General features: G+C 49.8%; 1 protein-coding gene across 3 annotated transcripts in view; it reads left to right on the forward strand.

Moving 5' to 3' along the window:
* SNAPC4 (small nuclear RNA activating complex polypeptide 4) overlaps positions 1-20576 on the forward strand; it is a 31162-nt gene extending 10586 nt beyond the window's left edge. For 2 of the 3 annotated variants that reach the window (XM_077305013.1, XM_077305012.1), the window contains 13 exons: positions 645-751; positions 1166-1260; positions 2400-2494; positions 4474-4559; positions 6345-6692; positions 7727-7819; positions 8831-9050; positions 10550-10620; positions 12035-12142; positions 12467-12491; positions 13090-14684; positions 16057-16137; positions 20233-20576. In XM_077305013.1, coding sequence (XP_077161128.1) covers positions 645-751; positions 1166-1260; positions 2400-2494; positions 4474-4559; positions 6345-6692; positions 7727-7819; positions 8831-9050; positions 10550-10620; positions 12035-12142; positions 12467-12491; positions 13090-14684; positions 16057-16134 — 2921 coding nt within the window. In that variant the 3' untranslated portion in view covers positions 16135-16137; positions 20233-20576. Of the gene's footprint in view, positions 1-644; positions 752-1165; positions 1261-2399; positions 2495-4473; positions 4560-6344; positions 6693-7726; positions 7820-8830; positions 9051-10549; positions 10621-12034; positions 12143-12466; positions 12492-13089; positions 14685-16056; positions 16138-19923; positions 20081-20232 lie in introns of all 3 variants that reach the window. The other variant, XR_013225756.1, reaches the window with a different exon arrangement.
* Positions 20577-22596: the final 2020 nt, after the last annotated feature.

The following is a 22596-nucleotide window of genomic DNA, read 5'->3' on the forward strand; positions in this document are numbered from 1 at the left end:
TTCTCAAGGCCCCCTTGACAAATCTCAAGGCAGGGCTTGGGAGGCAGGGCACTGAGATTACCACAGAAATTCTTTTCTACCTTCACCTTTTTCATAACTCTGAGATGACAAGAAGATACATGTCCTGTGGTAACCTATGGTGCAGCAGTTTGCAGCTCTTTCTCAAGTATTAAATATATGTGCAGATTTGCTTGTAGAAAAAATACAGTGTTAAATTCCATAAATATGCCAACAGTACTGTTTTAATGTACTAGGTTATCTGCTGCAAATAATGTTCCAAATAATATTAAATCAGTAAAAGTGGATTAAGTTTGATAAATCTCAATTTTCCATCCTCAGGTTTCTGTTTTCTTGCTGGGGAGGGGGGCAGTTTCTTCCATGGGTTCAAAGTCTCCAGGAATGATGTATCTCTGGCCAGTGCTGTAGTGGGGAAGGCACAAGCCCTTGGATGGTGGCTTCAGGGTTGACCTTTGAAGCAGAGGTTCACAAGGGAGTAAACTGTGCTCAGGCCATTTGCACGTAAAGGCCCAGCTCTGCAGGCATTGTGCTGTTTGTGTTGTGCTTCTTGTGTTGTCCCCCTTGTGTGCAGGAAGAGTCTCTCAGGCCAGGAAAGGAGCAAGCTGAAATTTCTCTGTAATCCACAGTTGCCTACTACATGGAGGGGAGAGATTCTGCCCAGCTGATATATCGATGGACCAAGCGACTGGATCCCAACTTGAAACATGGATCTTGGACCCCAGAGGAAGATGTTGTAAGGAAGGATTGTTTACTGCTGCTGTCTACTAGTGGGATAGGCTGTTTCTGGGATGGATTGTAGATGGGCACCTCTCTGGGCCTAGCACCCTGTTTCTAAGCCAACCATCCTGCCAGCCAACACAGTGCCCTCTTCCCACACCTCCTCCCAGTCACTGCTGCCCCTGAGCCCTGGTCTGGAGAAGTCTATAAGATATGAACAAACAGGTGGCTCCAAGCCTGGCATGAGTGCTACCTCCAGCAGAGTTCCTCTGAAGGGTGACTCCAGTGCTGGGGACACAGGGAGTTTGTTGAGCATATACATAACTGTGTTGTGGCCAGAGTTCATCTTGCCACCCTTTGCTCGTAAGGTAGGGGAGCAGTGACATTGGACAGAGCGTAACCTGCATGTACTTCTGTGTTGCTTCCTTAGCTGCTGCTGAAGGCGGTTGCAAAATACGGGGAACGGGACTGGTATAAAATCCGAACGGAGGTCCCAGGAAGAAGCGACATACAGTGTCGAGACAGGTTAGTCTCTGCGTTCTGCATCTGCTCTTGGAGGACTATTCATGGCTGGTCAGGCAGACTTGCTGAGATGTCTTTAGCCTTTCATGACCTTGGGGGGAGGGCTGAGTATCCCACAAGGAAACCTGTGGATAGTGCAAGGGAGTGGAATGATGGCAAGATGACAGAACATTCAGGAGATCTGCAAAAAGGAATAGCAGAGGCATGGAGTTGCTGGCGGGATAGAAGGGTGGCAGGATGAAAGAGAGAGGCTGGTCCAAAACACCTCTGGAACTCTGGGTCTCACAAGGAGGCATTCTGGGAATGGCTGCCCTCAGCTGTCACTGTGACCGCTTCCCTCTTTTTCCCTGCCACCAACCTCTCATTGCAGGTGCTTGCTTCGAATCCCTTATCGTGCTCATCCAAAGAGTTTATTATTCAAACTTCTGGATGAATCATACTTTTCCCTTTGGCTTAAAGATAACTCAGAAACTTCAGACCTTGACATCTCATCGCTTTTAGCTTATGAGGAAGTGGCAGTACAAAAACTAATCACCCAGAGACCGTAAGATATAGATGCCCAGTTACTGGGCTCTTCAGTAAACAGTGTATGTTCTTCTCAGTTCTGGGAAATTCCAGTACTATACAAAACCTTGCCAATATATCAAAGTCAATGCACCTCTATTGGCATAACATGCATTTATGTTAAAAGACAAGGTATACCGATGTATCTCTATATTTTGGATATAACTAACTAAAAAGAGCTTATTTGTTAGCCCATCTAAATATTTTTCTATCAAACTCATCCTGGGGCAGGTTCCAACAACTTTCTCCTCTGGGAGACTGTGCCTCCATGCGTGTGGAGTTCCAGACACACGCATTCATATGCTGTTACAATGCCCAAAATCTATTCATTATTGATCCTCTCTAGTCGACCATCTGAAGAAATCAGGCCTCCTCTGTGCAGACGAGAAACATTGAATAAATACTTTGTTAAGTGAGACAGATCCTGCATCTATTATGACAATTGCCTTGATCCCGTTGGCCTTCCTAAGACAGAACCTTATGACTTTGAGCTCTGTAACTGCATAAAATGTTAACATCAGTGTAAATGTTATGGTTCTGTCGACACTTTATGCCAAGAAAGGTATTTGATTTTGCAGGTACTTGCATGCTCTGCACTATGATATAAAGAAGGGCAAATGGAGCAAGGAAGAAGAGAAGAAGCTGATTGAACTAACAGAAAAGTATGGTGTGGGTAAGGCGAATTCTTCTTGTGATGAAAGTTTGAAAAAGGGCTGTCCTCAAAGCTGCGTTCTGATGCCCCTTGTGGGCCGCTTGCCCCGGAAATCAAGAATCCTAGTGTGGCCCCAGGCAACCTTCGGGACAGCCCCAAAGGGTGGGACCTCCAGGGGAGTGAGGTATGTGGGAACGCCCCAGCGACGAGCAGAATGCTGGTCATGGCTGTGGGACACCTGGATCCAGAGTTGCCTCCACAGGACCAGCAGCAACAGCCCCTCCTGGAAACCACCCTGCCTGGCTGGCCAGGTAGAGACTGAGCCAAGCTGGCAATGGGCGGACGGGTTGCCTCCCACCCCAGTGGCTCTGTTCCAAAGGGGCTTAACTGCACAGGCTCAGCAGCAGTTTTGGAAAACAGAGGTGGGAGGCTCCTCTGGCTGCAGGCATGGAGGCACTGGCAGGCAGGCGGGGAAATGGTTGCTCAAGCAGGGAGGCACGGGGTTGATATCCCCGCACCTGGGTAGCTGGAGGGGGGAAGACCAGAGGGTGGTAGAAAGGGATAAAAAGGGGAGGAGATACACAAGAGGTTGTGGTGGTGATAGAAGGAGCGTCAGCGGGAGAGAAAGAGAAGCAACAAAGGAACAAGCTGAGACGATCTGAAGGAGAAAGAGGGCAGCAAAGAGCCACAGACCGGCTGAGGCTGACTTCAGACCCAGGAGGGTCACTTTGGCAAGGAGAGCCAAGGAGGAGTGGAGGGACTGTCAAGAAGGAGAGTCAGATAATAGCAAGGATGACTCCTCCAGCAGCTTAGCTGATAGTGTAGTGGAAGCTGCAGCCCATCTCTTCCCCCAACCTCTGTAAACATCCTGGCTGTACCAATAAAGGAGGGAAGACCCTTTGGGCTTCTCTGCACAGACTTTTGTGTCATCGTTGTATTTGGACAGGGGTGCAACCCCACCCGACCACCAGAGGGCAGTATTCACACAACCCCGCCTACCTGCACGGGGGTGTTTTCTGGGCTAACATTGCAGCTACTGCAAAATGTAGGGCCTCTTTGGTGGGAGGAGGGCTAGCAGATGAACAGGGTCACTCCCAGCTATTGCCCCTCAGCTGGCTGCTGATCAGTTTGCAGGTCCAATTCCAGGTATCAGTTCTCACCTGAGATCGCTTTGCTCTCCCTGCATGTCCTTGTGCAGCAGCCTAATTCTTTCCTGTGAGGTCGTTGGGTGTCTCCCCCACCCCCTATGTGTAAGGGCTGCTTGACTCACTGCCCGGGCTCAGGCTCTTGGGTGGCTGCCTTGTGCCCTTGGAAGAGGCGGGTGGGGAGTCTCCTGCTCTCCCTGCTTTTGGGATAGGCTGTAAGATAGAGCTCCGTGGGCAGCCTGAGCACAAAGAGCACACCCTGCTGGGGAAGGGGGTGAAGGTGCTTGGGATGTCTGTGTTTCTTGTGTGCTGTTTTACCGTCTTGTATCCTGAGATGTTGGAGGGATTGGTAGGTACATGTGATGTGTGCAAATAAAAAGAATGTTTGGTGTGATCACACACATTCTGCAGATTTGCCCGAGGCAATTTTCCTCTTTGCATTTTCCTTTCCATTTGACGGGTATACTTTTAAGCAAGGAAGGTTTTCTTTTAGTTCAGCTTCCCCTCAGTTTGTGTTCCCCACAGGAGCCTGCCAGAGGATGCCTGCACTGCCCATTGCCCTTTCCGGAGGGGCTGAGCAGACTCTTCTCCTTCGGGGAGGACCACAGCCTGAGCAGGAGGGTGGTTCCTCCCCTCGGGCTTTGGAAGCAGACGTGGGACTGCCCTGCGGTGCCTGCCTGCCTGCCTGCTCATTCTGCCTTGAACAAGGGCACAGCCTGAGAAACTGGAGAAGGAACTCTCTTGGCAGCTCTTGAGTTGCCTTCTCATCCCCTACCTTGGTTTCTTTCTTCCACAGAGGTTTACTACCCATAATTGTCCATCCATACTGATTTCCTAACGACTTCCTCTCTTTAGGTAACTGGGCAAAAATAGCCTCGGAGTTGCCCCACCGCTCAGGGACACAGTGCCTTAGCAAGTGGAAAGTCCTCCTGGGCTATTGGGTAGGTTCTGTTCTCGTGAGCCTTTTCCCCTCTGAAGGAATCGAACAGCCACTTGGAGGAGGTTTCGTGGGCTGTTTGGAAGGTGAATGGCAAGGGATTGATTGGCTGCTCTGCTGAAATGAGTGTCTGTGGCAGGGGCAGTCAAACTGCGGCCCTCCAGATGTCCATGGACCACAATTCCCAGGAGCCCCTGCCAGCATTCGCTGGCAGGGGCTCCTGGGAATTGTAGTCCATGGACATCTGGAGGGCTGCAGTGTGACTGCCCCTGGTCTGCGGGATTGGGGCAGTTGGGCCTGAGTGATGAAACAGCAGCAGGAGGATCTGATATTCTCCAGTTTCCAGGGTGCGATTGCAGGACACTCAAGTCTGTGCACCAGACTATACTAGTTTTATTTGGGGACTATTATATCTATATTTAAAATTCTTTGATACTTTATTTTGCTTGCTTTATTCAGGTTCTTATTTCTTTGTTTTGTGTTTCATCCTCCCCTGTCCCTATCTCCGTGCCCCCCCCCCTTGGTTAATTGCAAAAGGGAGAGATGAGCGGGCTGCTTTCTTCTTGCTTTATCTTTTCTTGTGCTTTCCCTTTTGAGGATTCATTAGGCTGTATCTGAGTTTGGGTCATTTATTTTGTGTTTTTGATCAGGTTGAAAGCCCTTGAGCCTGATGAGAGGTGCTTAGCTGAAAAGGCTTTTTTAGTCCCGAGGATTTCTATTCTCATTCCTTGTGGCCGCTTCTGTCTTTGCAGCTGCTTCCCCCCCTCCCTCTGTGTAAGAAGTAGAAACAAACCAAACCAGAGTGTTAGTCCTAGCATGTGTAAAATAGCAAATGAATTGTTCTAGTTCTTGCAAGATACAAAAGTTTAGTATAGTAGGGTTTGTGTTTGGAATCTTATTGAGGGTTTATTGAAGAATTTTATAGGGTTGTATAGAAGGGGGAAATATACAAATTAGCTGAAAAGTAAATTATTAGTAGTATCGAATGGAACTAATTTTGACCTTGAACCAGTTTTCGGTTAAAATATTAGGTATGGGTAAAAAGAGGCCAATTGTGGGTAATTCCCCAGAACCATAAAAGTTTGAACAAAGGAGGTTGTATGAATTTTTATCCTAAATCTTCTGTTTCTGCTGTGAATCATTTAGAGCAGGCATAGTCAAACTGCGGCCCTCCAGATGTCCATGGACTACAATTCCCATGAGCCCCTGCCAGCGAATGCTTGTTCATCCCTCATCCATCTTCCTGTTCTCATTGTTGGCTAGGCTGAACAGTTGTTCCCTGGCCCCCATAGTGTGAAGAATCCTCAGGACCTCTTTTTTGCTCCTGACTCGATGTGATCCTTCTTATTCTCTCTGTCATTCCGCCCCCCCCCTTACATCCTGGTACTTCTCTCCTGTGACCTTCACTCTCTGACCCTCTTCTGTCCAAAGCTCAGGCGACACCTGCCTTCCTCCCTTGTTGCCCCTTAGAACTGCTTCTAGAAACTTCCTTCAGGTCTCTCCCTGAGCCAAAGGCATCCTAAAAAAGGGGGGAAATCCCCACCATGCCCATCCCCTCACCTGAAACTGGGCCTGAGTACATCTAGCTAACTGTTTGCCACACATGCAATCCCTGCCAATCCCTTGGCTCAAAGTTTATTATGGCAAGCTCTTTGGAGAAGGGATCTGATTATTCGCATTTGTGAAAATGCCACACGCTATGGCATTGTAATAAAGTCAAGCCTTGTTTGAAGGCAAAAGAACTGCAGGTGTCCCTCTGAGTCATTTGTGTATTCTTTTGTGTTTAAAGAAAAACAGGAGGAAGTGGAGAGCGGGGTCCAGCAGTGAGGACTCAGACCTGGAATTGGAGGATGAGAGTACTGAGGAGGAAGAGTCCAAGAGCCCCAACACTACAGCCTGTAGAGTGCCCAGCATAGACCTGTGGATCCCTACAAGGCAGACTCTGTCCAGCACGCCTGGGGAGCTGGCCTCAGTGACTGTCCTTTCAAAAGGCTTTGATGTTGACAGAAAGCAGAAGTCAGGCCACAGTGCTCTTCTTGTCACAGAAAAGGACCAAGCTCCTGAAGGTGAAGAGTCCAGGACTTCTCCATCAGTTAATATTCAGGCAGAGGAGGAATTTGCCTTGGCAGACACCAAAGTACGTCCTGGAAGCCAGTGCTTATGAATGTCTGAACACCTTGTGAAGTCACCAGTGCTCATGATCGTGGCTGTGACCCCTGAGAGTGAAGGCCACACTTTCACTGAGTAATGACGTACTTCTCTGGTATTGTCCTGAATCTCTTGCCCATCAGTTTTGTTGAGTTCTATTACTGTGGGAGAGAGAGAGAGAAAGCTTGCTTTCCATCCCTATGCCTCCTTTTATAAACTGTCATGATCCCCCCCCCCCTTATTAATTTCTGCTACTATAGTATTCCATATTTAAAAGCCCCAAACTTGTAGGCTTTCCTTGTAGGAAGGATGCTCCAACTCCTTAACCTTTTGGGTTGCCCTCTTCTACATTACCAGCTTTGATGTATTTTTTTTTTAAGCTGCAATGACCAGGACTCTATGCAGTCTTTCAAATGAGGCCTCAGCATAGATCTATGGCAGGACCTCACTACGTGGGTGGTTTTATTTCCCGTCCCTTTCGTAATCCCATCATGGTGTTTCACCTCTTTTTCACCACTGCTGCACATTCAGTTGACATTTTTATTGAGCTGTCTGCTGCATCTCTTTCCTTTTGAGCTGTTCCAACTCCATCAGGGCGGGGGGTATTGCTCCAACGTGTATTGCTGTACACTTGAATTTCTTCAGCAACAGTATTGCCCACCTTGGAGAGAGCCTCCTGGAGGCCTTGGTTTTTACATCCCCATGAACATGGCCACTGCACTGGTTACCCCCAAGTCCAGATCACAGCTCCAAAAGGCGGGGCTTTATTTGCAGAAGCTGTGCTGCCTTTCCCTTTGTCCTCATTTTGCCAGGCTTTCCATATGCCACAAACTACCATGACAAACATTGGTAGGCTGTTGAAACCTTTTAATGAGCTTTCTGCAGATTTTCAAGCAAGCTGGCAGGATTTATGTGCTGAGTGCCAAGTTCTGCCTTAATTTCTGTATTCACTTCAATGAGTCTGGACTAAAATCCTATTTGATGAGCATTTTGCTTTTGTTGTATGTTTTCCTGTTCCTGCAGATTTCCAGAAGCAAACAGGACTCGTGGAGGGTTTCCTTGGCCTATGTGAAATGCGTCTTGCGGAGAAACAGCTATGAGTTGCAGCGGAGAAATGTCAGTACCTTTCTTAAGCTCTCTTGTGTAAGGAAATGAAGTGGCACGAACTGTTCTCTAAGATTTGGGTGATTGGCTTAGAAGTATTCTGTTTGGACTGGCTTTGAGGCACTGGGAAGCCAGGGTTGGACATAGACTTGGCCCTTGAATTGTTCAAATGAATGTTAATTGCGCAGAATGTGTGGTGTTTTGTTTATTTTTTAATCTATATGTCTAATTGTGCTGTGAGGCCCCATCTGCAGATACCTAAATCCATGAATTGGGACACACAAACCTGAGCTGATTTTTCTGCAAATTTGTTTGCCAAAAGATCTGAAAAATTAAAAAAAAACACTGAGGGTTTTAAATCCCTCCCCCAATTTTTTAAAAATTACCTGCGCATGCCAATGCACGACTTTACCAGTTCAACTGAGGGCAGCCTGTGCTGCGGAAAGTCGCTCTGGCCTGGCTGCCCTGGTGGAGCTCTCTGGGAGCCTCTTCCTGGCTGCAGTGGCGGCCACTGGGGTTGCGCGCTTTGGCCGCCTCAGCAATCACCGAAGCCTGAAGCGATGCGTAGGAGGCCAGTGGTGCGGAGAGGAGTTCTGTGACTGCATGCAACACCAGCTGGCGTGCCACCACCACCCCTCCTCTCTGCGCCACGGTGCTGGCCGCCCCAGGCTTCAGTGATCACCGAAGCGGTTGAACTGAGCTGAAGTGCTTACGTGTAGTGGCCACTGTGGGAGCTGCTGTGGACTGAGAGCATCTCCCGGGCATTGTTGCCGTTGCCACTGGAGTTAAGGTGGTTGTTGGGGCCTGGAGCTGTGATTGGAGGGGGGAGGGATTCTCTTTTGCAAATGTTGTTTGACTCTAACGTTGCTGTTGCCTATCTTGAGACATTGGCTGGAACAAGGTTCATTTGCATGTCTAGATTTTTCAGTGAGAAAGCATGGGTCAAGCATATTTTAATTCTGCTTGGGAGCCCGGACTAGTTTCTGCATCTAAATTAGCATTCCTCTTCTGTATCACATACAGAGAGAGATAAACAGAAAGAAGCGCTTTGCTTCGGCTTCACAGAGTGGTCTTGGGAGAGATTTGGTCCCTGCAGCCAGTGAGACTGTCAGGGGCCGAAGAGAGAGAATGTGGAAGATGACCCTCAGCCGGCGGCTGATGATGGCTGTGACCCCCTGGACTGGGAGCCTGGTGCAGGCCTGGGCCCTTCGGATCAAGAGCGAAGCGTCTCGCAAGTCTAAAGGTACCTGCAGCCCTGGAGGCCTTAAGCAGTCTTATAGAGCAGTGGTCCGCAAACTTTTTCAGGTTGCGGACCGGCGGCGGCAGGGAGGGCGATCGCCCGGCCGCGCATGCTGTGCAAACGCGTATGTGTGGCACTCCCGCATCCTAAAGTGCAGAGGCAGAGAGCCGCAGCCTGGTGCCAGGGCCTTTGCGGCCCGGCACCGGGCTGCAGCCCGGTGGTTGGGAACCACCGTTATAGAGGTCATTGTTTCCTTCCTGAGGAAGCAAGTGACGGTTCTATTTACTTGTTGGCTACACTTTTTTTCCTCCCCTTCTTTCCTCCAAGGAGGTCATTCATGCAGCCCTTAATGGTGAAAAGCATTCAGGTGTGGTCTGCAGGCTTCAGACCTCATTTCACCCATTGCCAGACCACCCACCTCCCACCTCCATCTGGCAGAGATAATTTTCCTTGCCCCCTGGCTCTCCTGGGCCTCTTTACAAACCGTGTAGCAAGGCAAGCCTTCATGCCAGTTTCCAAGCTCATGTAAGGGGGGAAAAGCTCTTGAAAGATTTTGAGAAGGCTCGTTAGGGATGCACAGCTTTGTTGTGTGTGAAGAGGGAGCAAAGAGGTGTTAGATTCAGATACCTTTATTGGCATAAAGCAAAGAGGTGTTAGGAGCATTTTCTCTCTCCTTTCTGCAACCACAGCTGCCTCTGGTTGGGGGCGGGGATCTGGATTCACCATCAGGCAACTTTCTGTACATGGGGCTTCCCTGGTCAGTTAGATTGGCTGGACACCATAGGAGCAGGGGTAGGAGCAGGCGTTTGCTGGCAGGGGCTCATGGGAATTGTAGTCCATGGACATCTGGAGGACCACAGGTTGACTACCCCTGCTATAGAATACATTTCCCACTCAGACTTGGGGAAGTAAGAAAATAGTTGAAGCTGAAGTATGTGCTAGTTGGCCTAGTATAAGTAGGATGGGGCTATTGCTGATTGGGATGTAGCTCTGAGTATATATGAAATATGATTAGGAATGGAGGCAGGATAAAGCAATGCCTAATGTAAGTGGTAGACCAAATAGATTAATTCAACATAAGACATTACTGTGCAGATTAGCTGCACACAATATCCTATTAGAAATAATTGATGAGTGATTGTAATGCTATGCTAAAATCTACCAGGGTGATTGGAGCTGTGGAAGGGGGCTTGGGAGGGTCAGGGATTATCTGCGGCCACTGCTCTCAGCTTATGCCTAGCTCTACATCAAAAGTGCATTCCCAAGTGTGCTAGAAAACGCTTTGCCCCCCTTTTTGGATTTTCACTGCCTACTCCTGTATAGCAATGAATGCGCTCTTTGTCGGAGCAGATTTTCTCACGTGCTTTGAGCCATGTGAAGCCCCTGTGGGGGAAGGTGCGGTCTTGTACAAAGAACAAGAATTAATGAAGAAGGGCCCACTTAATTAGCAGTTCTTAAAATATTTTGGTTAACTTATTGGTCTTTCTTTGGTGGGATTATAGTGGAATTCATCTTCAAGCACCTGCAGGCAGCCAGTCTCAAAAGTACTCCCTTGTTCACGCTTTTCATTCAGGTAAGGGTGACTTCTACTACATTTTCATTTTCATCTGAGAAACATGCTGCTCTAGCTGTAATATTGCTGTGTTAGTTGGGTAGGAAAGTGGCCACATACTTGGCTTTGAGCCATCCGGTTGGGTCACAGTGGCAGCTTGTACCCTCCAGAAAGGATGGAATTGCCATTCTGCCCCAGCGTGGCCCAACTCAAGGCATGTTCTGCATGCAAAATGGCCACCCTCAGAGCTGAACAATGGTGGGTGGCACCCACATTCTAGATGGTAGGTTAGAGAAGTTGGCCCAGAAGCATTTCCACAGGCCTCTACACCTGCCTCTGTCTTCTGATTATTTACTCCTCAATGGGTTTCCTTCTTCGTAGATAAAAGCTTTTGCGTTGCACGCTTTCTCCACCCCTTTAACGTTATGGGAAGAAATCATTTTCAAGGCAAGCTTTAATTGGTCATACAACTGGGGATGTGCAGTTGCTAGTTTAACTCAAGCTTGTTTGAGGAGATATATCTTTAACCATTAGTGGCTCTAATATTTTGGCAGAGCCACTATGGGAGGAGCGGTGTCCGGGTGTCCAGACACCACTTCCGGCTGCACGGGCCAATCCCTGAACGTTCCCCAGGCTGAACATTCCCACGTCCCTCAGCCTTTTCTCAGAGGGCTTGGCCCCCAGGCCCTGGATCATTCTCATCGCTCTCCTCTGAATCCTCTCAGTTTTGTCCACATCCTTTTCAAAGTCAAAATATAGGATTCCTAGAACTCTAGGAATCCCCTCCCCCAACACACAGAAAATACTGGCTCTAGTTCCATCAGGTATCAAAAGCTGTGTGGTGCCAAGTTCAAATTAATGTTTACCATTTAGCAAGAATATGGAATGTAGGCTGAGCGTACTATAAGAAATGGCTGCTCTCTGGCAAAGTAATGGCTTGGGGGTGATATGGAACAGTTTGCAAGTAATACAAGATGGAAGAAATTGGGAGGGGTGGAAGAAACGTAGTGAGCTGGAGGAGGGAGGGAGGGGAGTGCCTTTACACATAAGAGAGAGGCTTAGGAGCTATGTTCAGTGCTGAAACCAGGCTCTAAAAATGTGAAACGTGCTTCCTGGTGCCTTGTGGACTCTGACCACTCAAAGGAGTTTGCAATTCAACAATTCTCCTGGACTGTAAACTTAATGAGTTCAAAGAATCGTCCTCAGACCAGAAGCTCTCTGGGTTTTGTAGGCATCTTGTCTAACCCTTGCACCAGAGATGGTCTGGCTGAATGCCCTGACTGTATGTTCCCCAAGTCTGACCGATACTACAGGAAAAGGTGCAGTGGAATCTTGGGAGAGTCCCATTTCCTACTTCCTTCATGTAGCCCCTGATCCGTTGCTGTTCTCTGCCATGAATTCTACCCATCTTCCGTGGCATTATGTGGTCTTACAGCTGCTTCATATTGATGTTGATGGCTGCATGAAAATTATCCAGAAGAGGAAGTCCCGGCAGCTGGAGCTCCTGAAGGCTGTTGCTGGGACTGCAGGAGGCACCAGCCAGGTACAGGCTCTTTGCTGCATGCATCCATGGTCCACTCCCTTCCCTTGGGCCCTAGCATGGTTCCTGCTGTGGTGGGGGAGGGCCCTCTGGAGGCTGGAGAACAGTGAGCCTGAGATGCATTACTGCTTGCGGTGGAAAGCTCAGTGCCCGTCTCTGAACACACGCATGCCCCCCACTGCCCCCATTCCATCACAAATGGGCACACCACTTCACCAGGACATATTCCCCCCCATGTGGGAGCACAGTCTCTCTGTTTCGCTGCTCTTTGGGGGGCTCTTGTCTATGGGCCACTGATCTTTTCCTTTGTTTGTTTGTTTCTCGTAGGCTTCTCCCTCTCAGGATCCGACAGGTATCGGCCCCCGCTTGGCTTGTGCTTGAAGCCAGTATCCCAGGCCACTGTTCCCAGCCAAGTGGTGCAGGCCTCGAGTGGGAGAGGAAGAGGGCTCTTTAGAGTCTGCCAGCCCTTGTGGGGAATGATCTGGTCCCTGCCCTAATTGCCTGCAAGAAGCAGCTGGGAGTAGGGCTGGCCTAGTCTTTGCTCAGTGCTGAAGTCCCAGCCGCCTCCAGCTGCTGCTGCTCACCCCCCCCACTTCAGGGAGCCGCCTCCTCCTCTCTGTACCTTCTGGAGTATCGCGGGCTGGGAAGACACCATTGCTAGGATTGCTGAAAGGCTTGCGGGGGGGGGGGTTGTACTTGTGAGGTCACCCACTGGAAGGGATGGGGTCACAAAACCAAGGAGTCAAGTTTTGACTTCCTCATCAAAGTATTTGGCACTTGGGGAAATACTGTTGCAGCGGAGTTATTCCAAAGCAGGTTTGCTTTATGCAAGCTGAGCTGGCACTACTGGCTGAAGCTGGAGGCTCTGTGGAGTAATAGGATCTTAGGTGCTTATTGTGGGGAACTGGTCCCTTTTCCTAACCTTTCCGTTTTGTCCTGTTTTTGTGCAGCCCAGTTGAGTTGCCATGCAGGCACCAGTAAGAAGCTCATCCCTTTGAAGGCCAAGGAGGGCCCTCTTCCTGCTCATCCCCGGCTGGCTTATTCACCACCTTGCCCGACCCCCAAACCCAAAACTGTCTCTGAGCTGCTGAGAGAGAAGAGGCTGCGGGAATGGAAGGCCAAGAGCGCCCTGGCCAAGAAGGTCCTCCTGGCCCCTCACCTGCTCTTGCCTTCCTCTGTGATAATCCAGCCTTCTGCTCAGATAAGGGGTCATGTCCTGCCCACAGTGGCTAATGGCCCACCGTTGACCAGCCTCTCTCCTATTGGGGCTTCCACAACCCCTGGCTCATTGAGTCAGGCTAACTTGGCATTATTGCCAGAGCCCAAGGGGGACCAGAAAGGCTCTTGGGAGGAAGAGGCTTCTGCTGGTCACGGGAAAGAGGGCGGCCTGCAAAAGGACAACCAGGGAGTGCCAGGCACTGCCCATTGTGCCCCCTTGTTGCCCAAGCAGTCCCCTCTTGCTTCTCTGAGACCTGCCGCTATGGGGCCTGGCATAAAGAAGGCTCCTCACTTGGCACCAGCTGCCTGTGCCCTGGGACCGGTGGGCTCTCAGCAAAACCCAGTGAAGGTGCCCCCATTGATATCCCTCCCGCCAGGCTCGCTTGAGGCAACCAAGCAGACACTTCCCGTCAACTGGTTGCTCACCACACAGGGCCTTATTCCAGTAACCATGGTGAGCCTTCCCAGTCCAGGGAAACCCAGTGCCCCGGACATCCTTGGCCCATCTCCAGGCCTGAGCCGGGCAGCAGAGGCCTCTCCCGGGGGCGCAGGGCCAGTGGCAGGGGGCCAGCCATTGCAAGGGGCCTTGCCCAGCAGCCTCCAGCAGGACAGGATGCCCAACGCCACCCCTCCCTCTGTCCCACTTGCTCCTGCTGCCTCGATACAGTTGCAGCACACCTTGCCCCCAGCTTGCCCTCTGAAGCCCCCCTTGCCCAGTGCTTCTCTGAGGAGGGTCCCAAACAGGGCCCATTTGAACCAGGCACCCCAGAACCCTGCTGCCGTTCCTGAAGTGACCCGGGATCCCTCTGAGACGGCGCGCCCTCTGCTGCGGGAGGAGAAGGCCACCCCTGACTATCGCCTTCTCTCGCTGGAGGACAGAGCCGTGGTGAAGGAGTGGACCCAGGAGGGCTCGGGCCCGAGGGCTCCGTTGTTGGAAACCAGCCTGATTTATCTGCCGCCTTGCCTGTGTAGTTTAAAAACACTCTCTGCGCTGCTGCTCAACAAAGCTGCCCTGGAGCAGACTGCGGCACGTCTGGTAACGCCAGAAGGGCAGCAGGAGGCCAGTCAGCGGCTGGACCCGAATGCATTGAGGGATGTGGTGCACCAGAGGCTCCGAGGGAACCCAGCCTACCAGCTTCTGCAGGCCCGCTTCCTTGCAGCCTTCACCGTCCCCGCTGCTCTCGCAGCGCTGCCTCCTCCCAGGGTGACCACCACCCTCTCTGGGGAGAGGTGGTGGAAAAGCAGCCACAACGAAGACTCGTCCACATCAGCATCGTCAGCATCCACATCGGACGAGGAAGACCATAGGGGAGCCGAGAGAGTGGAGGTAAAGGCTTTGCTAGCAAGCAGAAGCAATGCTCAGATTTGCCCTTTGCCTTGCAGACATTGCCAGTCAAGGGGACGTGGGCTGCCGGGGTGTCTGAGTCAAGAAGCTGGCTTCCAGTCAGGTCTGCTTTTAATTTATGAAGACCTCTGCAAGCGAAATTACAGGGAGGCGGGAAGATCAAGGAACAATGCAGTCGTAGAGTGCTGACTGCTGCGTCTGATTTCCTTTTTCTGTGCTTTGAGTATATTTTGACTTCAGGGCCTCTTGAGTCTTTACAGACTCTGGCCTGCTCCCTCTGGTTGCTGTCACTGACCGAGATTCATCATTCTGGTAAACATGAAGTGTATTTTAGTGGCAGAGATATCCCCTGTCCAGGCTTTCCAGCCACTGAAAGTGGAGCATGTTGGGGGAGCAGTAGGGCCAGGAATCGTGAAGCACATTGGGGCCGTGACACAGGCTTGCTCTAGGATGCACCTGGGAATCCTTTGCAACATTCCTTTGCTAGCAGACATTCCTTTGCTAGTGAGATGTGAAGACTGAACTGGGCGAGGAGAGAATTGAGGCATTTTTTCATCTTTGAGGGCCTCTCTGTAATGTGTATGGAAATATAGTACTGAACAGTATAATGTTGAAAAAGTTTAACTGGATGGCCAGATCTGCTGAGAATAGCCCTATTGGGGACTGCAGAGAGCTGTTTCTGCGCAAGTCTTACACTTTTTGTTCACTGCAGAAGAAATTGTCTGCTTTCAGCTTTTCTTTTCCCTCCAGTTCTCAGGAAGCCAAGAGCAAGGTGCCGGGGGCTCTTAAAGTAGCCAAGAGTGCTGCAGTTTGTAGTTCTCTTTGGCCTTGGGTGCACATTTTGCTGGCATTTCACAAGTACCAAGTACATTTTTTGATACTAACTAAAGTTAGAAATGATGTGTTTTACCTTGTTAAAACAGTACAACTAAACAAGGACTCGATAAGAATCTAAACATTTGATATGCCAGTTTACCTCCAGAGAACTGTTCCCCCCCCCCGCCTTGCCTTCAGCATTTCTGGAACCTTTTACTTTCTTGTTCTTAGATGTTGTGTCCAAACAAAAGGGGTGGGGGTGCATTATTGTGCTGGTTTAATGGCAATGTTGTAAGAACTGCTGCATCTGTCAGCTTTCCCTTGCGAAACGTGAATTAACCGGAGTTGGAGTATTGGTAGCAGTCCAGCCTCTTTCCTGCTGTGGTCATCAGGTACCATTGTGGCTGACTGAGCCAAAGACTATTCATGAAGTGGGAATACTCGACCCACTGTTTGCAGAACACATTGTCCCTCGGTGTCCTTGCTAACAATGGGTCATCTTCTGGGACATTTTACTCCTTGAGTGTCCTTTCCACAGGAGCCGGGGACAGACCCGATCGACATGCCTGGGGTTCGGAGAAGCACACGTCTCAGGAGACGGAGAAGGCACCTGTAACAGGTTGGCAGCTTCTTGGATTTTGATCTCCATCTGTTTGTTCTCTCCCCTTTAGTGAAAACCCCTGTCAGGTGTAATGTTTTTAGAACAAAGGGGCTCCTTTGAAAGATCTCCCTCTCTGCTTAGAATACAGTAGGCTTCCCCCTGCCCCCCCCCCCAAGAACGCTGGTTCTGTGAGTGTCCTTGACAAGCAGTTTCTGCTAGGGTCACTGTCCTCGTCTTCATCAGAACAGCTCAGATCCCCAAAGAGGTTTTGTAGGCTTGGTTTGAATGTATGATTTTTCTTTTCTCTTTAAGGCAAAGGATAAGGTATTTCCATGTACTTTTTTAAAATTTTCATTTTAAAATGCTACGGGAGGTAGGAATTAAAATGTTAGTCAGCATTCAGTTGCTGTCTGTAACATAAATTTTACACCAGACTTGAGAAACCTCTATAAAACCTCTAGATTCAACTGGGTAGTTGCATTCATCTGAAGAGGCAGAACTAAGTTTGAATCCAGGAGCAAAGTTTATTCAAGGTCTTAAGCTTTCATGTGTGTTCACATTTCTTCAGATACAATAGACAGACGGTGAGCTGTACATTAGCAAGCAGCATAAAGGAGATGTTTAACAGTTTTAAGAAAATAAGAATATCAAACTTAGCATATGGTTACCATATGGTTGGGTCTAATTTGGCGGGGTGGGTGGGAAAGGAAATAAATCTGTCAAAATTGGAGATTAATGAGCAGATATCCTTAACAAGAGCCTCTTGTGGCGCAGGGTGGTAAGGCAGCTGACATGCAGTCTGAAGCTCTGCCCATGAGGCTGGGAGTTCAATCCCAGCAGCCGGCTCAAGGTTGACTCAGCCTTCCATCCTTCCGAGGTCGGTAAAATGAGTACCCAGCTTGCTGGGGGGTAAAAGGTAATGACTGGGGAAGGGACTGGCAAACCACCCCATATTGAGTCTGCCATGAAAACGCTGGAGGGCGTCACCCCAAGGGTCAGACATGACCCGGTGCTTGCACAGGGGATAACTTTACCTTAGATCCTTAACTGTAGAATGCTGAGACTAATCAACTGAGACCTTGCCATTATGCTCCATCCGTCTCCTCTCCAGCACAGAGGCATCTTTGAAGAGGGGCAATTGGCTGTGTGGAGTTATCTCCCCTGTCTCCAGACTAGAGAAATACATTCTGATCTGCCATTTCAAATTATATTACAAAAAGTTGCCTGTCCTGGCCATCTCTTTATGCTGTAGAATCAGAGTTGGAAGGGAACTCCAGGGTTACCTAGACCAGTGGTCCCCAACCTTTTTATCACCAGGGACCAGTCAACGCTTGATAATTTTACCGAGGCCCGGGGGGGGGGGGGAGTAGTCTTTTGCCGAGGGACGTCGCCGCCACCTGTGCCCCTGCTCCACTTGTTTTCCCACCGGCAACCCTGACTTCCCGCCGCCCGCTGGGGGGCACTGCCAGCAGCAGCTGCGCAGTGCCACACCGAGGGGGAGCCCCAGCCATCATAGCAATTACTTCCACAAGGTGGATGGGGGAATTGGGAGAGGGTAGTTCTGCATCTTTCAGATTTCTGCCTTAAGGTGGTCTCAAAGTTCCATGTAACCCAGGAGATTGCATTATCTTGGGATGATCCCGCCACCATCTGCAGCAGCCTGAAGAGCTAAATGGTGGGATGGAAATCAACGAAGGCCTGTCTAGGAAATGATATGGGGGGGGGGGGGCAAAGTCACCAGGGGCTTTGACAGATAAGTCTCCAGGAAAGCTGAGGCTGAACAACACAAAGAGTCTTTGGATATATTTGAAGCAAGAGGCAGAGAAAGGAAATGAGAGGATTGGGGAAGGTGGTGAATTGCTGCACCTTTGTTGTCTCCTAGAGCAGTGGTCCCCAACCTTTCTGAGGCTGGGGACTGGCAGGGCATCGGGCCGCGCCCGCGCCGACCATGCCCGCGCAGCTGGCTGTGCCGCACGGGCCACGCATGCGCGATGCGCGGCCCGACCCTGATTCCCTCTCCCCGCCCTCCCGCAGTAAGAAGCTTCCCGGGCCGCAAGCTTGCGGCCTGGTAAGTTTTTTACTGCGGGGGGGGGGCAGAGAGAGGGAGCCGCGGCCCGGCACCATGGCCCGCAGGTTGGGGACCACTGTCCTAGAGGTCTGAATGTTCCACTTCTGGGCTTCTTATAAGCTGGGATTGGGCTTGATCGCCTGTGAGCCTCAACTCTGGATAGAGCCACTTTTGGAGTTCCACGAGTATGGATGAAATCTTCAGGACAATGCAATGGGCCTCTTCATGTGTTCCTTTGCACAAGCCCTGCCCCCAGAGGGTGCCACCAAGCTAGCTGCTCTTTCATAACTAAAGGATATAAAGTGCCTCTTTGTATTATGAATTGCTTTTCTCAAGAGAAAGAGGGAGGCCTTTAAGATTGGAAACTGAAAAACTTATTGTAATGAAGTGATGTTCAGCCTGGAGAAAAGGAGGTTGAGAGGGGACATGATAGCCCTCTTTAAGTATTTGAAAGGTTGTCACTGGAGGGCAGAATGCTGTTTCCGTTGGCTGCAGAGGAGAGGACACACAGTGATGGGTTTAAACTACAAGTACAACGATATAGGCTAGATATCAGGAAAAAAAATTTCACAGTCAGAGTAGTTCAGCAGTGGAATAGGCTGCCTAAGGAGGTGGTGAACTCCCCCTCACTGGCAGTCTTAAAGCAAAGGTTGGATACACACTTTTCTTGGATGCTTTAGGATGATTTTGGCTGATCCTGCGTTGAGCAGTGGGTTGGACTAGATGGCCTGTATATGGCCCCTTCCAACTCTATGATTCTATGTCTATTCTGTGTTTTTGTTATCAATCTTTTATTTCTTTGTGAGAAAAAGAGACTGTTTTTTTTTACCAAGTAACAGGTTTGCTGGATGGTGGAAATTCGGTTGATATCATTTACTTGGATTTGGACCAAGCCCTATGAAGATAGATTGAGGGACTCAGGAATGTTCAGCCTGGAGAAAAGGAGGTTGAGAGGGGACATGATAGCCCTCTTTAAGTATTTGAAAGGGCAGGATGCTGTTTCTGTCGGCTGCAGAGGAGAGGACACGCAGTAATGGGATTAAACATCAAGTACAACGATATAGGCTAGATATCAGGAAAACAATTTTCACAGTCAGAGTAGTTCAGCAGTGGAATAGGCTGCCTAAGGAGGTGGTGAGCTCCCCCTCACTGGCAGTCTTCAAGCAAAGGTTGGATACACACTTTTCTTGGATGCTTTAGGATGCTTAGGGCTGATCCTGCATTGAGCAGGGGGTTGGACTAGATGGCCTGCATGGCCCCTTCCAACCCTATGATTCCATGTCTATTCTGTGTTCTTGTCATTAATCTTTTATTTCTTTGTGAGAAAAAGAGGCTGTTATTTTTCTGGACGGAAGGTTGGTGAGATTCTCTGAAGATCAGCCTCCTTTCTCATCTTTGTATTTTTATACACCCCCTCTATTTTATGCTCACATGTGAGGTAACTAAAACTGAGAGGGTGTGACAGGCCCCACATTTCCCAGTGAGCTTCTATGGTACAAGTGGGGATTTGAAACTGGGCCTCCCAGATCTTGGTCCGCCACTGGGGCCACAGCAACACCCTGGCTCTGTCTTGAGAGGAGGATCTCACAGCAAGCAAATGATTTTTATTGAAAATGTCTAATTGATTGGGGGGGGGGGGTTCCCCTACAGTAATTTCCTGCAAATGGCAAGCATGCACAGTATGTAAAAGGCTAAGAGAGCTGCTTTTCACTGTCGTGCTAATATTGTATTTCTAGAGACTTTGATAACGTCCCTGCCATGGACTGACCAGGTCTGTAGATCCACGGTTGGAGATGGTGCTGCCCATTCAGCCATCAGAGTTCTGCTTCTTGTATAGCCCTGATCTCGGCAAGCTGGCCCTACTGACTTCCCAGGGAAACGGAATGTCTTCTGGTCTGTCTCCAGATAAAGAAATTCTAGCATGAAATAATCTGCTGTTTTGTGGGTAGTTCAGCTTGTGACATTTGAGCTGCTCTGGCTTTTGTGGTCTCTGAGCCTTCCTGTGGCTGAGCCATAGTTCTGACTGGGCCTTTTGTGTCTTGCAGGCATTCTTTGAAACCCCATGGCTACTTTGCACTAGCTAGCAGCAAGGCCTGTAGCCCCGCTGATCGGAAAAGAAGAGCGACAAGCTGGGGGCACTGGCTCCCTTGTGGGCATGCCTTGGAGAAAGACTTTTTGTTTACCTGGACTATGTTGTGTTTGTTCTGTGCTTTGACAAAGCTGGAGAGCTAGATGAATGCTCAGGAAGGAGAAGTCAGCACGTCTTCGTGAGTATTCCTGGTCCATTTTGAGCTCCTGTGAACTGTAAATGTAAAGCTGAGGGTATTCTGTTTCAGAACTATGGCTTTATTCTTCTTTTGGAGGTATTAAATATTGGTTTTTACACACAGCTGCGTTTATTTCCAATTTCGTTTGAAGAGGGTCCTGTGGAAGAATTCTAGGCTGGCAATATTTAGACCTTTTTTTACATTTTGCAGTTCGATGGCTGACATGGATAAGGGAGAGAGGACTGGGGGAGGGGTGGAAGACTGACTGGAAGCTGTAATAGGCAGTTCACTGCTAGGCGGATGAAATAGCTCCACCACAATGATATCCCTGCCTTGGGATTAGTTGTTTTCACCTGTTGTGGAGGGCAAGAATTTCCACAGCAAACAGAGAATTCAGTTAAAAGAAATGACAAAGGGCTTTCTCCCAAATTCTTGATAGGTTCGAGAAGTGGGCTAAACTGAATAAAATGAAATTCAATAGGGACAAATGTAAAGTTCTGCATTTAGGTAGGAAAAACCAAATACACCAATATAAGATGGGGGAGACTTGTCTTGGCAGTAGCATGTGCGAAAAGGATCTAGGAGTTTTAGTAGACCATACATTAAGCATCAGTCAGCAGTATAACTCGGTGGCTAAAAAAATCAAATGGGATTTTGCGCTGTATCAAAAGGAGTTTCGTGTCCAGATCACGGGAGGTGATGGTATTCTTCTCTGGTTCTGCCTCACTTGGAGTACTGTGTTCAGTTTTGGGCACCACAGTTGAAGAGGGACGTAGAAAAACTGGAGCATATCCAGAGGAAGGCAACAAAGATGGTTAGATGAATGAGAGGGGATCTGATAATTATCTTCACGTATAAGGCAAATGGGATCTTCACGTAAAAGGCAAATGGGATTTTGAGCTGTATCAAACGGAGTATTGTGTCCAGATCACGGGAGGTGATGGTAGCGCTTTACTCTGCTCTGGTTCGGCCTCACCTGGAGTACTGTGTTCACTTTTGGGCACCCCAGTTGAAGAGGGATGTAGACAAACTGGAGTGTGTCCAGAGGAGGGCAACAAAGATGGTGAGGGATTTGGAGACCAAGACATATGAAGAAAGGTTGGGGGAGCTTGGTCTGTTTAGCCTAGAGAGGAGACGACTGAGAGGGGATCTGATAGCCATCTTCAAGTATTTGAAAGGGTGCCATATGGAGGATGGAGCAGAATTGTTGTCTCTTGCCCCAGGGGGACAGACCAGAATGAATGGGATGAAATTAATTCCAGAAATTCCATCTAAACATCCAGAAGAAGTTCCTGACAGAGCGGTTTCTCAGGGGAACAGGCTTCCTCGGGAGGTGGTGGGTTCTCCATCTTTGGAGATTTTTAAACAGAGGCTGGAGAGCCATCTGACAGAGAGGCTGAATCTGTGAAGGTTCAAGTGGGTGGCAAGTTACAGTGGATGAGTGTCCTGCATAGGGTTGTGAGTGTCTTGCATAATATGGGGGTTGGACTAGATCAGTGGTCCCCAACATTTCTGAGGTTGGGGACCGGCAGGGCATTGGGGCGCGGCCCGCGGCCAGCGCGGGCCACGCCCACACATCGGCCACGCCCGCGGGCCGCGCCCACGCATCGGGTCGCACTCGCGGGCCGCACCCACACATCGGGCCGCACCCGCGGGCTGCGCCTGCATGGGCGCGGCCCGGCCCTGATTCCCTCTCCCCGCCCTCCCGCAGTAAAAAACTTCCCAGGCCGCAAGCTTGTGAAGTTTTTTACTGCAGGGGGGGGGGCGGGGAGAGGGACCCGCAGGTTGGGAACCACTGGACTAGATGACTCCAGGAGGTACCTTCCAATTCTGTGATTTCCCGAGGCCCAGTTAGGGAGGTGGAGGAAGGCTGTTGACTTCTTCCACAGGGGCCACACTTTCCCAGTCTCCCACAATGGCTAGGAGGTGGCAAAGAACACTGAGCTCTCCATGAAGGAGCCACCCGCCCATCCCATTTCCTGGCAGCAGCAAGAGACGCCACGCACATCACACGTGCCTCCTTGGCGGAGGCTCCACGTCCTCCACCCCACTCTCTCCCATGGTCAGAGCTTCGGGGGAGGAGGGCTACCCTCCAACCTGCTTTTAAAGCAGGCTTAAGAGCTAGTATAGAGCCTCTTGTGG

Source organism: Paroedura picta, chromosome 12 (assembly GCF_049243985.1).
Source record: "Paroedura picta isolate Pp20150507F chromosome 12, Ppicta_v3.0, whole genome shotgun sequence".
Classification (NCBI taxonomy): Eukaryota; Metazoa; Chordata; class Lepidosauria; order Squamata; family Gekkonidae; genus Paroedura; species Paroedura picta.